Source organism: Cololabis saira, chromosome 9 (genome assembly GCF_033807715.1).
Source record: "Cololabis saira isolate AMF1-May2022 chromosome 9, fColSai1.1, whole genome shotgun sequence".
NCBI lineage: Eukaryota > Metazoa > Chordata > Actinopteri > Beloniformes > Belonidae > Cololabis > Cololabis saira.
The window spans coordinates 21,773,793-21,790,570 of record NC_084595.1 but is presented as its reverse complement, the minus strand read 5'-3'; the positions used below and the strand labels follow the sequence as shown (position 1 = coordinate 21,790,570).

The window sequence follows — 16,778 nt, the reverse complement described above, 5'->3', positions numbered from 1 at the left end:
AAGTGCATCTCTGCTCATGCAGAGAGTGTGTGTTTTATTTTACCTTCTCCCTTTTCAATTGACACCCGAGATTCAGTTCTGCAACTTTCAGCACCACCACAAATTCAAGGTAAAATGAGCAAGTGTGTTTCAGAGCATCATGAACATCTTGATGTGTTAAACACGTGTTGTCGGGATTGTGTGTGTGTGGTAGGAGGGTGCTGGTGATGATGTGGGTGTTACAGTAGATGATGAAGGGAGATATAAAAAGAAATCTTCTTACAGTGTGTGCTTTTCTCTGCTAGTTATGTACCACTGCAACAAGACAAAACAATCATCCATGATAAGCAAGCGCAAGCTACTATATGATTTTTAACTCAGATTCTGACTCTCAGCAGAAAGTGTGCTTTTATCCTTTGTGCTCCTCATATCAGAACGCTCTCTCCAGTAAAACCTTAATAGTTTGTGGTTCCAGATTCAAACGTGAGACCTTATTAATTTGACTCAATTTATGCAAATAATTCAGGCTTTCACTGGTATTTCAATTTAAGGAAGCTTTGACATAGGATCAGAAATGTGATTTTGCATTAAGATGGCAGAGATATGGAAACAATGGAACATACAAATACTTAATTTCATGAAAGTTTTCATTAATTTTAGGTAAATTATAATGCCAATATCACCTCAAAAGATATGTATATATATATATATATATATATATATATATATATATATATGACAGTTACGTTGGTCCACAATTGCAAAATGCTGCAATTTAACAGTAAAAGTATAAATGTTTGTGAAAGTTGCCTTTATTCAAATGACAGCTGGGCGAGATTGCCACTCACCCTTCCTAACAGTGAAAAAGATAAGTGGTTAAGATTGAAGGATGGATAGCCAACGACAGACATTTAAACCAGAATCTTGGTAGTTTTTTAAAACACTGTGATGTGTCAGACACCTCGCGCTCATACAAATTGGCCATAGGAGACCAAGTGCTACATGAATGTGGTGGTGAAGTTGGAGATTTTTTTAGAGATGCTTGTAAACCTTCAAAATAAGAATAATATGAAAGAAATATGTGGCATGTAAGCCAGTAAATACTGTAAATACTAGACACCCTACTGGCATATGGCACCATGTCACAGAACTTTGAGATAAACTAATTAGGATAATGGGTCCACAATGAAATAATTTATTTGATTGGTAGAGGTGGGAGGGGGTAGAAATAATAAATCTGATCATGAAGCATCTGTTGCCTGCTGGTGTCTTGGACAGTCTACAAAGGGCCTTTCAAGTTCTGTACTTGTGGAGATGCACAACCTAATGTAACAGCTAAGTTAATACATTGCTCTTTGTCTTAGTTTTATCTGATTACAGTAATGACATGGGATAACTATTAGAGAGACAACCAACTGTCAGGAGGCGTGACCTGTACATGTAGATATATCCTTGTAACGATAGTTATTTAGTGAAGCACCACCTTAATTTAGTTACAACGGCAAAATTAGATTGCACCGAAATACACCCTTTGAACCAATATAACATTGATGGCTCAGGCCTTCTGCCTGGTTTTGTACGATTATATGTAATATGGCACGTTAACAATTTATTAACACATATTAACACACATATATATATATATATATATATATATATATATATATATATATATATATATATATATAAAAAAGTGGTTGAAAGACAGCAGGTAAGTTATATCATATCAGTGTGTATCAAGAGGGGACTTGTAGATCAGGTTAGCTAAAGCAACTACTACTGATTACAGATCATGATAAGAAAAATAAAGGAACTTGTTTGTAGTTATGTTCCTGTCCAAGCTATAATTTAGTAAAGTGTAATACAACATTATAACATGTATATTTTTATTTGTATGCATTTATTTATTTTTATTTTTGTACATGTAAAAAAACAACACTTCAATAGAAGTTTAGCAAACAAAACAACAAAACAAAGAATTAAAAAAAATAAATAAATAAAAAATATATATATATATATATATTTATTTTTTTTATATATATATATATATATATATATATATATATATATATATTTTTTTTTTTATATATATTTATATTATATTTATATAATATAAATATATAATTTATATATTTATATAATTTATATATAATATATAATACATAAAAATATAATTTATATATTTATATTTATATTATATATTTTTTTTTTTATATTTTTTTTTTATTTTTTTTTTTTATATGGGACGCACGCTGTGTTTGAAAGACTTACCCAGCCGTTATCACGCTTTGGATCATGGTTAATAATTTCCAACTCGTGACTCCCGGAAGTATTTGCTTCGATGTCGAGTTGAGAGACGTTTCTCCTCAAAAGGACTCCAGGTAAATGGTTCAAAATACAAACCTCCCAGAGGACTCGAGTTTCAGGTTTTACTTTCACCTCTGTAAAGAAGGCGAGGGGGGGAAATGGTGGAGCTCTGGCTGGCTTTTACATAAACAGGACACACCTGTCAGGCTAGTTACTGTAATCAATAACTAGAAAACGGCAAATTGATGTGACTTGTTAGGTAAGATTTCCCCCCAAGTTGCAAAAATCAGAGCTCTGTAAATGTTAAGGAAGTGTCATGACATAGGCGGTTTACCGTTTTTCGCTAACAATGCACATCAACTGGCTCCATTAGGTTCAGGGTTGCCAACCGTCCCGTGAAAAACGGAATCGTCCCGTATTTATAAACTAAAGGCTGATTTATGGTACCGCGTTACACCAACGCAGACCCTACGGCGTAGGGTATGCGGCAATGCCCACCGTACGGTGTGTGTCGCCGCGTAACTTACGCCGTAGGCTCTGCGTCGATTTAACGTGGGACCATAATTCAGGCTGAAAGTACGCGTCCATTATTGAGCTGAAAAGGGACGCACTTTGTCCCGTATTACAGTGAGAGTCAAAAAATAGTCATAAATGCCAATGGGAAATGGCATTGAGCTGTTGAGTTCACAAGTAATTTTTTTTCTGTTTTACTACAAATGTATCATGGCCTTTGAGGCACTATATGTTATAAGTTTTCTACAGACTTTCTGTTTGCACTTTTGTTATTGCACTAAAAACGTGCACTATTATAGAATGGATGTTCTGCTTTCTTTTTATTGTTTTATGTTATTTTATACAATTTTAAGTTAAGCAGGACAGATACTAAGAAGAAAGATACTTATTTTGTTCAGTTCATTTTGATTTTTTGTATTAAAGTGAATTGCTGGATAATAATTTGTTTTCCATGTGCTCATGGCATTCAAAAATATGCATTTAATTCAATTCATGTTCGAGTCAAATAGTTAAAAAATCGTTTCACTCACAAAAAAGGGGCTAAAAAAATTCACCATGCCAGGAAAGATGAAGGCAATCGTGTTGGCCGGCCCTGCCGATGAGGTGTCCCTTATTTATTTTACAGGGAGTTGGCAACCCTAATTAGGCTATACCGTATTATAATTCATTATTATGCTATTATAATCATTACAGTTTTTATCAGCTCAAAACCAGAAATTTGACTGGGCAACATACTGTAATAAAGACTCCCCGGTAGCTGATTAACATGTTCAACTGTTATTTGTGCGTCAATAGACGTTACAATAGTATTATTGTATACAGTATGGCTGTGGAGAGCCTTAAGTTCATCGCAGTCTCCATAAACCATCAGCAACTCAAGAGGTATACTTCTCCGAGTGTGTCTTTGAAGATGTCTTTCACTCTACGAGCTAATTTGCCATTTTTATTAGCGTGCTTATTCCATTTGAATAAGTACAGCTGTCTAACATTTGTTAACGAGACAGTTGTTTTCTGGAGTAAATCCCCTAATTTGATAAACTTAATTACAATGGATTTTGTAAATATCAAGATTGAATGCAGCAACTTTGTCAGTTAGTACAAGAATGCTTTAACCCTAATCTAATAAAATTGCATAAGGGAACCTTTGTAAGGCCACTTACCCAGTAAAAGGCTTGCATACCCATTAAACAAAATTCCCTTGGACAGGAACAGATAGCAATTGATTGGGACTTCCTTGAAAATATGTGATCATTCTCCCCAGTTTGTGATTTGGTGAAGTCATTTAGAGGTCTCCTAAAGCTAGTCTGTCTTTGATCATTTGATCCTGGGTTGGACAAACACTTTTTTCTTCCGTAAGTTAATAAACTTCATCAAGAAGTCAATAGTGTACCGGTAGCTATTCTAAGCAACAAGAACCTTGTCCATTCAAAAAAGTAATGACTGCAAAAGGGGCAATTCTAATGTTGTCTTTTATCTAGATACAGTATGTATTGTCCTTTGTAATTAAAACTTATATTTATTTAGTAGGAAGTAAACATCAGATTTTTCTTTACAGTATGACATTTCTTTTGAAGTGTCAACAATTACATTTTTAGGCTTGTCCACCTTTCTAACAGATTTCCAACATGTCTGAAGAGAACAGTCAGCTGCCTACAGAACCCATCTCTGCAGTTGGAATCATCACTTCAATCAGTAAGGCTCCAAATGGATACTACGTTGTGAGTAGAGATGCCCTCACCTAATACTAAACATCTACTTTTGTCATTTGATAAATCAAAGCCAATCAAAATCCACTTCTCTTCTTTCGAAATACTTTATTTCCAACCTTTACTTGATACACATTCTTTTTTCATAGAAAAGTGGATTAAAGATGTGAGTAAAGTCGTATAGTTAGTAAATGGTTGTCAGATAAATAACCTGTAGTGCTACATGGATTAAGAGTAGCTTGACCGTATGCTAACACGTTTTTATTCTTCTAAAAATAAAAATTGTAGTAGATGGACAGTATTCACAAAACCTCTTATGTCTCCTTTGTTCCACAGTATCAAAATGCCTTTTTACCAGACTTTCAGAAGGTAGACAAGTATCATAGAATAATCATGTGGGCAATACCGTAGGATTTAGGGGGGTAGGTTGCATTCAGATGCTACTGATCATCACCCCTTGATGAATTCATCATTAACAGATGTGCAGAGCTTTGACAGTTTTCTGTTCTGAACCATTCAGGTGTGCGTTAGCACAATGCCAAAAGAGAAAGAGATTCAATATAGTCCTAGAGAAGAAAATTGTTGCTGCACACCAGTCTGGAAATAGTCAAAAAACAATTTTCAAGCAATCTGGATTCAGTGTTCTACAGTGAGAATTACTATTTATAATAGTAGCAACAAAGCAGGCAGAAAGGCCCAGAAGTTTAGCTGCACAGTCAATTTATAATCCACTGCTGGCCAATCATTTTTTAAAAGGGGCAGTTAGCAAAAAGGGAAGAGCTAGTACCTAAAAAGCATCATACGTATATATGTTTAACTTTCATCCCCCAGGGGGTGTAGCAGGTATTGCATGATGTTTTTCTTTTTTGTGAAAAAAAAAGTTACTAATGAGATCATTACTAAGTGCCACTACAATCATATGGTTTTTAATATAATTTTACTCAAAAGAACAACAACAGCAAAAGCTTAAAATTAAAATAGGTTGCACTAACTTTTGGATGTGACTGCAGATGCAACTTGATTTATCGTAGATCGGTAACTTGATGAAATTACTTGCTTTAGGTCTGTGTGCCCTTTGCACACTGTATGCTACCAGAGATAGCTTTTGAAAGAAGAGAATCATTGGTCTGTAACTCTGCATGTATTAAAAGTAGCCTTAACCTTAGATAGGTTTAACCTCCACAAAGCACTCAACCATTTACACACACACTTACAAGGTGCTCGCCTACCATCTGGAGCAATACAGGGTTCGATGTCTTCCCCAAGGACACCTTGACATGTGGAGGGGCCAGGGATCGAACAGCCAACCTTGCTATTTGTGGATAACCTGCTTTGCTACTAGAGCCATAGCAGTTTTAAGATGTCTTTTGTGCAGTTGATCACATTATTTCAGTCTCAGTAGTCACATTCTTACAGTTAAATGTTTTGAGGTGGAAATGTCAGCTGAGTTGTTTTGAACAAGACCCTTTGATATTTTGATAAAATAGCTTTTGGAAAAACAAGGTTTGTCAAGTTTAGAAGTCTCCAGCTGTTGTTTTTACTGTGTCAAAAACATATTTAACCTCCTAAGACCTTGTGCAATTTTTTTTATTGTTGCTTTAGGCCCGTGTTAAGAAATTAAACATTATGACATAGACAACAAAACAAGTGATATCCACGTGCGTACAACAGGTCTTAGGAAGTTAAAGACCTTGTTTACTCCCTGATCAACAATACGTTTTCATTGTAACATTTATGGTTGCTTATGTTCAGTTTTAACTAAAGTATAAACTTCCAAATACCCAAAAACTAGGGCTGGGCGATATGGACCAAAAGTCATATCTCGATATTTTCTAGCTAAATGGCGATACTCGATATATATCGATATTTTTTCTGTGACATAATTGTGGTTTCCCCCAAATCATTATAGCATAGCATCTCTGTTAGCTTAATTTTCTTCTGAGGCAAACCCTTAAAAAAACAGTCAGTTTTAATACAAAGCCTCATACCAAATGTCACACAGGTTGCTTTATTAACAGAGGTCTGCACAATATCAAAATGTATGAAAAAAATGAAATAAAAATAAACTGCCTGCATATATAGAATAAAAATGCTTTTTGAATAAAACAAATATCCCTTTCCTGCATAACAATTAAATTAAAATACACTGTGCAATTAATACAATGTAGACAGTAACAGGCAGACTTTTCCACTGAGGTTGACAGTTGTGCAAATCTCACATAAAACATTCAAGTCAATTTGTCACAAAATAAGCTATATCAAAATCATAAAAAAAATAAAAAAAAATAAAAAAAATTTAAATCGATATAAACGATATTGTCTCGTGCCATATCGCGTTTGAAAATATATCGATATATATTAAAATCTCGATATATCGCCCAGCCCTACCAAAAACACTACTTTAAAATTTTTTCGTACAGAGGTATTGGTATTGGTCTGGACGCTGTTGCATATGATTCATGGAAGTTTCCCTTTTAGAGCACACAACTTAGTGAAAAGAAATGTAAAATGCTAAAACTAGGTCTCATGATATCTAGGTTATACATATTTAATAGGTGCTTAAGTACTAGTTATAGATGCTTGCTGAGCATTATTAACACATGGATGCCCCCTTAAAGATAGCGTACCTTCAGGAAAGGGACCACTCAGGTGAAGTTACAGCCAGAGGCTGGTTTGTAGATGGATTACATCTACTTTATCATTCATCTCTAATATACTGTATATTCAGTATAGCCTGGGCTTCAGTATTGGCCCATTCATTTATATTCTGTTTCATTTTTAACAGCTACTGTAATGAATTCATCTTATTAATATATGTTTTAATCACACCTAAAAATTGCAGAGAAAAGCCCTCAACCTGAGGTGTTTTCCTTTAAATTCATTACATTAACACTACTTCCCACCATACTGCTGTGTTATCTGTACTGTTGCTCCTCGGTTGTCTATTGTTTGTATTGTGTATGTGTGTATGTATTTTCTATTGTATTACTATTGTATTTTCCGGATTTGTTTTGTTTTGTTTTTATTCTGTAAGGTGACCTTGGGTGACGTGAAAGGCGCCGCTAAATAAAATGAATTATTATTATTATTATTATTGTGGCAGATCAAAAGATTGATATATAACAAAAAAAAGTGGCTTCATAAAGTCTTTATTTATTTTTTTAACAGACAAATAGATACATCCACTTGGCAAGAACATTCGCCAGCCTCTGTCGCAGACTTGCGCATGTGCAGGCTGCTCTCCTCGAGTTTAGTTTGGGGAAGAGCGTTGCTGTGGCAACATCGTTGCTGTGGCAACATCGTTGCTGCGGCAACATCGTTGCTGCTAATGTTAGCTGTGGCTGCGCTTGCGACCGGGTGCTTTGCGTTTATGTGGCTAAACTCGAGCTGCTTCGGTGGTAAGCAAAGTCCTTTCAACAAAGAACTTATATCAATCTTTTTCAATCCTTTATTAATGGGGTGTTTTAGAAATGTGAATTCCCCATTCACTGGACCGACAACTTTCACATGCTCCTCTATTTTCACTTCTCCGCTACTCGCTGAAGCCCCCCCCCCCATGCCTGTCCAGCTACAATGGGAGCCTACCAGCGTCTGCTAAACACGCCCAAACACAGGGACAGCCAATCAAGGTGTGACTGACCATTGTTTTCCACCCCCAACCAATCAAGCACAACAAGCCCACCGCACAAACACAGATTTCAAAATAAAGGCAACCCGCAAACAGAAAAACTGAAGTTAGAGATTAAAAAATACATTAAGCGATTAAAAAACGCGCTAAATATACCTGTTATTAATTAATTAATTAATTTGACACCCCTACCAATAAGTCCCAAACAGACTCCTGCGTTCCTGATTAGGAATAAGTGGGTACAGATGATCGATGAATAGTTCCAATACTTGCCCATGTGTTAAACCAAACTCCATACAGTAAGTGTTTCAGTACCAGTCAATGTAAAAATATATTACATGAGGCTTGGACATGTATCTGCTCTGAGGAAGTTGCTAAATAATACTCTTAAGGAAGAACTACAGTTATGAAAGCACCCAATGTTCCTCAGTAACAAGTCTCAGGTCTTACCAAATATGAAAAATGCATTCATTCTCAAATATCAGTTTTTTTTACTGTGAGACATGAAATATAAATTCATAACTGGCAGCTGAGTTAAATTAATTTCCTTATTTTTCTATTCCAGTTAGGCTTTAATGTTTTAATAATCGCCTTCCACTTGAGCTATCCATGGTCCTGAAGTGTGAAAAACACTGAGAAATTTGAAGATTTAAGTCTTATGAATTTTACAATGTAAGCCAGTTAAACAGTATTTTTTGACCAGAGCTAAACAGCCCAGATCTATTTTTTGGAAAGTGGTGAGAATAGTTGCCTTCACACTTTTATCATTTTTCTCAGGTGGCAAGGAACAAGCAGTAACTTGTTATTTTTAATTAGTAACCTGCAGAGGAAAGTTAGCTTTTATGCTTGTTTTCATTTTTGTGCAGATTTGAGTGGTTAGATTCACTAGCAAGGACCACGCCATCAACAGGATACGTTTAAATGATTTATTGATACGAAGATGATGACGATGACGATGGTGAAGATCTATGGATCGGTCGATGCGTTGTGGGGAAGCTGGTAGGGAATCCGCCGCAGCACCCGGGCAACGACGAACCCCCTAGGAATCTATGAGGTAGAGAAAGAGAGGGAAGAAGGAGAAGAGAAAAGGGGTGGGGGGTGGGGGTGCAGAGAACGAGAGCGAAGAGGAACTGAGGGTTAGGCTGGTATTTGAAGGTATGCCGGAAGAGGCGTGGTGCCGGAAGAGGCGTGGTTGATGCGTGGTTGAGGCGTGGCCCTGCTCCTGAAATTCGCTGCAAGCTCCAATTTTAAATGATATAGTCACATTTCCTGTAAGCTACTCACAAACCAGACCAGAGCTGTTAATAGATCATGGCAATTTCCTATAAAATACAATTTCTATCTTTCAGTTTCATAACGTGATTACTGTATGTTAGCAAATGTGTTTATTTTTAGATATAGATGAATTCACTTTCCAAAGCCAAATTGTTAACATTGGAAAAAAAAGTGACGGTGGGACTAATCTGAAATCAAATACATTTTATTTCTTTTCTTTTTTTTTCAGTTGTTTGTTATGTGGTACATGTTATTGTTACTACTGATTTTGTAGCATAATGCACAGTCAGGATGTTGGCAGCCTTTCACCGTGTTACTGGAACTTTCAGATGACTTATTCATAAAGTTTGCTTTGATGGTTAGGAGGATAATCTGTGTTGCTTGCCACCGGTATTGTAGACACACCAGAGGCAAGAGTTTAATGAGCTTTGGTTGAAGCCCATATCATTTAACACATCCTCATGTGTTATATATTCCAGTCTCCCAACAACTTCTCTATTAATAGGAATGTTTTAGCATATAAAATAGTGTGAGAAAAGCTGCTTAATGAGAATGTTTCATAGTTGTAGATGATATGAAGATGGTAAAAAAAGAAGAGAATATTGAAATGAAACAGCAGAAAACAAGCTCAAGGGCAAATCCGTCTTCCTCTTCCTCTCTTCTTTTGTTTTATACCCTGAATCTCTCCCTCTTATCCCAGTTCGTATCTCTTCCTGCTCCACCCTACACACCCCAATTTGTTCAGATCTCTGGCAGATGATGGTGGGTGGAATCAGAATGGAGCCACTGGCAGGAAAATTGCATACACGTGATAGGATGGTGACAAACAGAAAGAATGCTCATGAGGCTCTCTCCTCTGCTGTCCCAATGCGTTTCAGCTGATGTGCATGTGAATGATCTGCAGGGCATTGAAACAGCAGTTTAAAGTTTGGAAGTCAATCAGGCTTAATGTTGAATTTGGAGCACAATGATAAGAATGAACATGTATTGACAAAAAGGCTTCAATAATGTGCTTTTTGAGTAACTTTGTGTCTCTGTTCTTGCATCATGATTTAGGTCATCAATGCAAACAGTCATTACTATAAGAAACAAGGACTATACTCTGTTGTGTGATATGGGATATCCCAAAAATAATTCACTGAACAATGTTTCAGCCTTATCTTTTTTTTTTTTCAAACACTAGCATTTAGCTCATGACATTGCAGTGTCTTTTTGAATCACATGATGTTAATAATATTGTTGTTCCCTCTCATTCCTTTTTTGTATATCCTTGATTATTCTCCTTAAATCCTCATGTATTTCAGTCCCTACCACCTGAGATAAGAGTGGAAGACTTGAAGAGGAAAAATTAGGAGAGAAAAATCACAACAACAACCATTTAACCAAACAAGAAATCCTTGCATCAAAGTTGTTGTTATAAAATATTAATTAAACATGACACAAGGCTCAGCTGGATCATATGTCCGTTGTTTTGTTACAACGTAAAACTGTATTTGATCTCTGTCAGATATCAGTGTTTATGACAGCTCACATAATTACTTTTAATTCTGTTTACAATGTGAAATTATATGTCATGCCCCCTTTCATATGTCACGGCCGATGACAAGTCCACAAAAGGACACACCTGTGTATCTTTACTTACACTCCCTCTGTTAAGGATTCTTGTTACTCACTCTTTTTTCCCTCAGGCCTATTTTAGGATTCTGATGATTTTATGTGATCAATTTTCTGGGTTACAGCCAGCAGGATGACAAAGATTGAAGATGACGAAGCACAAAACTAAAAAATTGTAAAATGACAAATAAAAAACCCCAAGATAAATTAAAAAAAAAATCTGCATCTTATTGGAGGTTATGGAAATGTTTATAACTTTTCTTTGGCAGTACGTACTGTGAACTTTACAGCACATTTCTGTGCACATATTCATTTATTTAGCACATACTTTGACTGCAAATTTTATTAAAAACCAAAAAGCAGCTGTTTCATCTTTAACAACATCCTTTGAACTTAAGTTTATAGTGTTTCATCTGCAAATTCTGAAATAAAAACAACATATCAACACTTGATATTAGAGTACTAATGCACCACTAAGAAAGCTGAATTTATTTTTTTCTTTAATGCTCAAAATCTTTTCAAATTACTCCTGATACTGAGTGCTCACCATACTGACACACATTTTATACAGCAGATCAAAGGGCAGATTACATCGTTTGCTCTCTGATATGGTGCCATGTATAGCTGAACTTGAGTAGGTTGTTCCAACACAAGAAAGCCCAAGCCCAGATCAAACACTGTTCCACTGGGATCGGGAACTTTGCTGAAACACCAGCAGCCACCCAACATCAAACACAAGCAGGCTCTTGAACACTCTAGCTCCAAAATGCATACTAGCTGTCCCCCAACCCTTATTTTCAACTTGACTAGTACAAGTTGGAGAGCAAGGTACTAGAACCCAACTTTGAAGGATTCATTAATTTTATCTTATTTAGATGGGAAACTATAATTCCCCAAATGTGATTGATTTTCAAGGGTAGCAAATCTTTTAAGTCTTTAATTCACAGTATATAGTCAAAAGTCAGTTTTTGCTTACAGTTGAAAGATAACATGTGAATCATTTCATCTTTTGAGCTTGTCTGTTCTTCATTGAAGGGACTGTTTGTTTGCCTGAAGCTGTCCTATTTCTTCTTCACCTGGTTTCATTCCTTTTGATTTGAATTTTTTGATTGCATGCCTTTATATTTTTGTACTCACAGCTGTATTTTTTTAATCATTTATGGAGCAACCTGCGTGTGATGTCTGTCTCTAGAGATGCTTCATACAGTAGGAAGATTCAGTCTGTCTTTGAGACATGTTTCACAGGTGGGGTTTTAGATCACTGCAGGTGGCAGTTGAATGTGTCATAGGTTTTCATTTCTAATTATATGACATATTTCAATATCAGAGGCGGGATGTCTATCACACATGACATTTTTTTCATGGAAGTCTGTTTAATCGTCGAGACATACAGTTACACAGTTTTAGTGATTAGAACAGAGCCAGTGCAACTTTGTGCATGCTTTTTGTGCCATGCCCCAGCAGTTGTCGTTTTGCATTCAAGCTGCGTTGCATCAGTGTTTCCGGAGGCTGTGGCAGGATGATGCCTGAGGTGTCTCCTTGGAGGACTGTGCCCTCGATACTCCTCAACTTGACTTTGGGTTTCACAAAGCGAGCCCTTTGTTTACGCTGACAGAATGCGCTGGCTACTGACCTGGAAAAAGTGGCCAAGACGGGTTGTCTTGTAAGGAAGAGGGAAGCTGGTGATATATAGGCTCCTTCTGGGACCTTTCATCGAACTGCTGTTGGAGACACCCCACAATCCCTCTCCCTGCTCGTTTGCTCCTCTTCTTTCTCTCATCCTGCTATCTGTCTCTGTTCCCCACGCTAGTCTCTGCTCTCATCCCATCTAGTCAGTGGTGGTTTTGCATGACTCTCTCCTTGCCATGTTTCCCCCACCTAGTCACTGGGGTCATTCATCATTATTGTCAAGGGGGTAATGTGTGTGGGTGGGTGCAGAGATGTATGTCTTCTTCATTTGAATGAACCTCATTAGATTGACTCTTCTTTGTAAAAGATCCCTTTAGAAAAATAACTCTGGCAGTTATTTAGGTGATTTTCATATAATAGCCAATGGACCATGACGTTTCTGCCTAGCATGTTTGCTTGAATGACGGTAGAGCCTCTGTAATGCAGGCTGCGGTTTTAGCCTAACTTAGGGTGTCTACATGTTGTCAGCATGATAAAACCTGTATTTTTTGGTAACTCTTCTGCTCTTTTACAACAATGAATTATATTGTACATCAGCAAGCTGCTTAGGTCTTAGCTTTGAATTGTCTGTATTTTATCTCCCAAAAGCTTTGGCTCTTTAGATTATAAAAGTATGACTATGCATGGTGGATGTGTTCACAGTTCACCTATTTTATGCTTAATTTACCACAGTATGTCCACTTAAAAAAGATACATTCTACATTTACCACAAATGTAACACCATCTTTCTAATTCAAGCACACCAGATTTTGGTTTTCTTATTAAAACAGATCCTTGTCAGGACATCTTTAATCAGCCTAGTCCCAAGGGAGGATATTTTTAGCCACTTTTTTGGAGTCTAAGACTTTACCCACTAATGAGATGGAGCACAAGTGTAGGCAAGCGTTAATTAAGGCTAGTATGCAGAGGAAGAGGCAAAAGCAGCACGCCCATGGCATACATACATTAACTTTATCCCACATCCTGCATGCTTTTTTTTCTCCTTGTTTTTTCTCTCTTTTTTTCACGTAGGTTGCACAAACAACAGATGGCTCTGACGCCGACCTGTGGAAGGACGGCTTATTCAAATCCAAGGTCACCCGCTACCTCTGTTTCTCCAGAGAAACTGTAAGCACAAATGTAAACTTCTCTCTTCTCTCACCACTTCTTCTTCTTCTTCTATCACTAGCGGTTATTAGCTCACCTCTCTGCCACGAGAATATCTTAATGCACTTTGTACTTTGATCAGTGAAAGTCTCACTTTAAAAAGACCAGCACTGGCGGTGCAGTTTTGAAGTTTTACATAAAATGAATTTGCATGCATATTCCAGATGAATGATTCCATGGAGAGATATTTTTCGTGTTGTATGACCTCCTGAGAATATTATTTATGTTTATTCATGAAATAACAATGAGCTGTATTTTAACTATTGTGACTTATTAAATCAACACTGTTCCCTGTAGAGGAAAATGTTAAAAACCAGTGACTCTTGAAAGCTGATGCACATATAACTTTTGAATATTCCTTTTTTTTTTTTTTTAAGAAATAAATTGCACCAAGGTCTTTCAGTGTGGTTCAGCTATATATAGTACCAATTTAAAGCACCACTGCTGCTAAAATGATCCTTGCATTGTATTTCTCATAATGTTATTGAGTAAATTTTGGACTCATCGCCTGCCTGCAGCATTGAGTTGATATGTATCTGCTTGGCTGTCAGCTACTCTGTGGCTATAAATACACCTTCTTGCATTGCCAGAGTCCTTAACCTGTCCAACCTCAGCTCATAACAGCTTACTATTGCCTGTCTATTAATTAGGGTCTCTGGGTTGCAGGTGGGTAAAGCAGACAGTATTGTAAACAAAATCTGAATTTTTGTTATTACTTTGCATCAGTTCAATTTCAGAACTTAATCAAGTCATATTTTTTTCAATATGTTCTCTAAATACCAGGCAACTTGGCAGCCGCTGCCTCATGCCTGTGCACAATTTGGCCCTCAGTTTAGTATATAGCATGCAAATAGCCTTTCCCTAGTTCCTGTGTTTTATCTTAAAATGTGTGTCTGCATTGTTTTAAAAACTTTGACACAAATAAAACATGACAGAGCCATCAACAAAGGCTATTTTGTGTGCCAGTCATTGGAACTTCCACTGTAATTGTCTATGACAAAAACAGATTCTGTAAAATTAGCCTCTGAATTATGTGGGGGGAGGTAAATAGTTTGTGATTTATCATACTCTAGGTTGAAGGTAGATAGCCCCTTTTGTCAGGTCGTGATAGGAAAAAAATCTCCAGAAAAAGGGAGTAATACTAAAAAAAGGTTTCATGCATAGTAATAACATTCATCCATATTCCCCCTTAAGTTAGTGTATAAAACTATGAATAAAAATGCCTCTAATAGTAATGACAGTCAGGCAGCAGTAGCAGTATAATCCAGCCTTTTTGGACGCATCAAGTCACGGCTGGTTCACTCCACTCTCTACTGCTGCTGTGTATTATTGCAATTTATTATGGCAAAAAAAATGAAACTGTAATAGGAGGCAGAGAAGAGTCATGCTTGAAAATGTCAACTACACAGTCCCTGATTATTTTTAACTAGTCCCATTCTGTTGATCAGACGGCCTGCTCTGTCTGCCATCATCCTGAAGCTGCATGCTGAAAGGTTGAAAATGATTACAAGTTTGCAGTTGTTTATCTTGTTCCAAAAATATAGTTGGAGAGTAATTTCTGTATCCTAATTGCCAGCCATTCTTTTTAGGGCCTTCCTGAGCTTTTAGTATATGATCGAGCCAATCGTTTTAGTACTAGGAAACTGGAGGGGTTATAAATATTCTATGTCATTTTTTAAACTTTCATTTGCAGATATGATAATTGTTTTTTAATTTACTGCCTTTCCTCTGTCTTTTAGGACCCTGAAGTTGTTGTGGATATTAAGCTGATGGACGCCAAGGATGCATTACCAGAGTTCTTCACACCTTTGCAAGAAACAATGGACACAAGTAAGTAAAGAGTCAATGCTGATCAAAGGCCCACTCCCCATTTTTTTCTTGTGTTTTTAAGTCTTTGACCAGCTTATATGGAGGTCCTTGGGGGCAGCTTTGCTTGAGATAGTGAATGTTTTATGGGTGCAGGTTAGCTTAATCTATGGCAGACTGTGGAAATAAAATAAACATTTTGCCCTGGAGGTAGAAACGAAGAGAATCATGAGTCATTGTTTATCTCTGCTGGAGCTGGGCTTTTCTTTATGAGGGGCTTATTTATTTATGTATTTATTTGGGGAGAGGACCAGTAGATGGAGGTTATCTAATATTAATGAAATGCATTCCCCAATGCTTTAGCCCTTTTTGAGTGCTACGTATTTCCCCCCTTGCTATCCATGCCTTTGAAATGTAATAATATTTTGGTGTGGGGAGTGAAGACAGCTTGTTTATTATTTTTATTATCATTGTATTTACACTGCACTTTCTAGTGTTGCTGGGAAATAAATGAGCAAGACACAGATGCAATATAGAAAAGCAAGGCAATGCTTTTTCCCCAGAATGAAGAAAAGAGATTATGTTTTGTTTGGCTGTGTTGTAATTTAATTTTTTATTACTTCATGTAAATCCATGTTTAATGTATACATGCAATGTTATGTATGAGATTCTATTGAGATTATTGAGTTTAAAGTCCCTGTTGTGCACTAGATCTGATGGAGGATTCAGTTGCTTCTGTCATTTTAGCTGCTAAAATGGTAAAAATGATAATAATGCATATGAATTTTGTGGCTTCCTAGTGTCCAGTTATTTTCCTCTAAGCACAACAAGTCATCAAGGAAATTATCCAGGTTTTTTCTTATTTTTAGATGTCAAATGAATATACACACAGATGCACCCACTGCCACTTTATTAGGGTATATATATTCAGTTCAAATTTGCCTGTCTGACACCACCCGGATGTTCTTTACCCAACAGAGGAACCTAGCTTGAGAAAAAAGAGGCTCTGTGTGAAAATGAGACCCCGTGAGGCTGCCGAGACAGCTGTATGTGACATCCTGATTACTGCAAAGTCCAAATACCAACTTGTTAACTACACCTGTATAGGGTAAGTG

The 16,778-nt window shown here is 36.6% G+C and overlaps 1 protein-coding gene across 2 annotated transcripts in view; it reads left to right on the top strand.

The window, feature by feature from the left end:
• The first annotated feature begins 2,291 nt into the window (after positions 1 to 2,291).
• mvb12bb (multivesicular body subunit 12Bb) overlaps positions 2,292 to 16,778 on the top strand; it is a 46,948-nt gene continuing 32,461 nt past the window's right edge. The window contains exons 1-5 of one of the 2 annotated variants that reach the window (XM_061729912.1): positions 2,292 to 2,360; positions 4,416 to 4,517; positions 13,723 to 13,818; positions 15,597 to 15,687; positions 16,642 to 16,771. In XM_061729912.1, the coding sequence (XP_061585896.1) occupies positions 4,425 to 4,517; positions 13,723 to 13,818; positions 15,597 to 15,687; positions 16,642 to 16,771 (410 nt within the window). In that variant the 5' untranslated portion in view covers positions 2,292 to 2,360; positions 4,416 to 4,424. Of the gene's footprint in view, positions 2,361 to 2,394; positions 2,546 to 4,415; positions 4,518 to 13,722; positions 13,819 to 15,596; positions 15,688 to 16,641; positions 16,772 to 16,778 lie in introns of those variants that run through there. The other variant, XM_061729913.1, reaches the window with a different exon arrangement.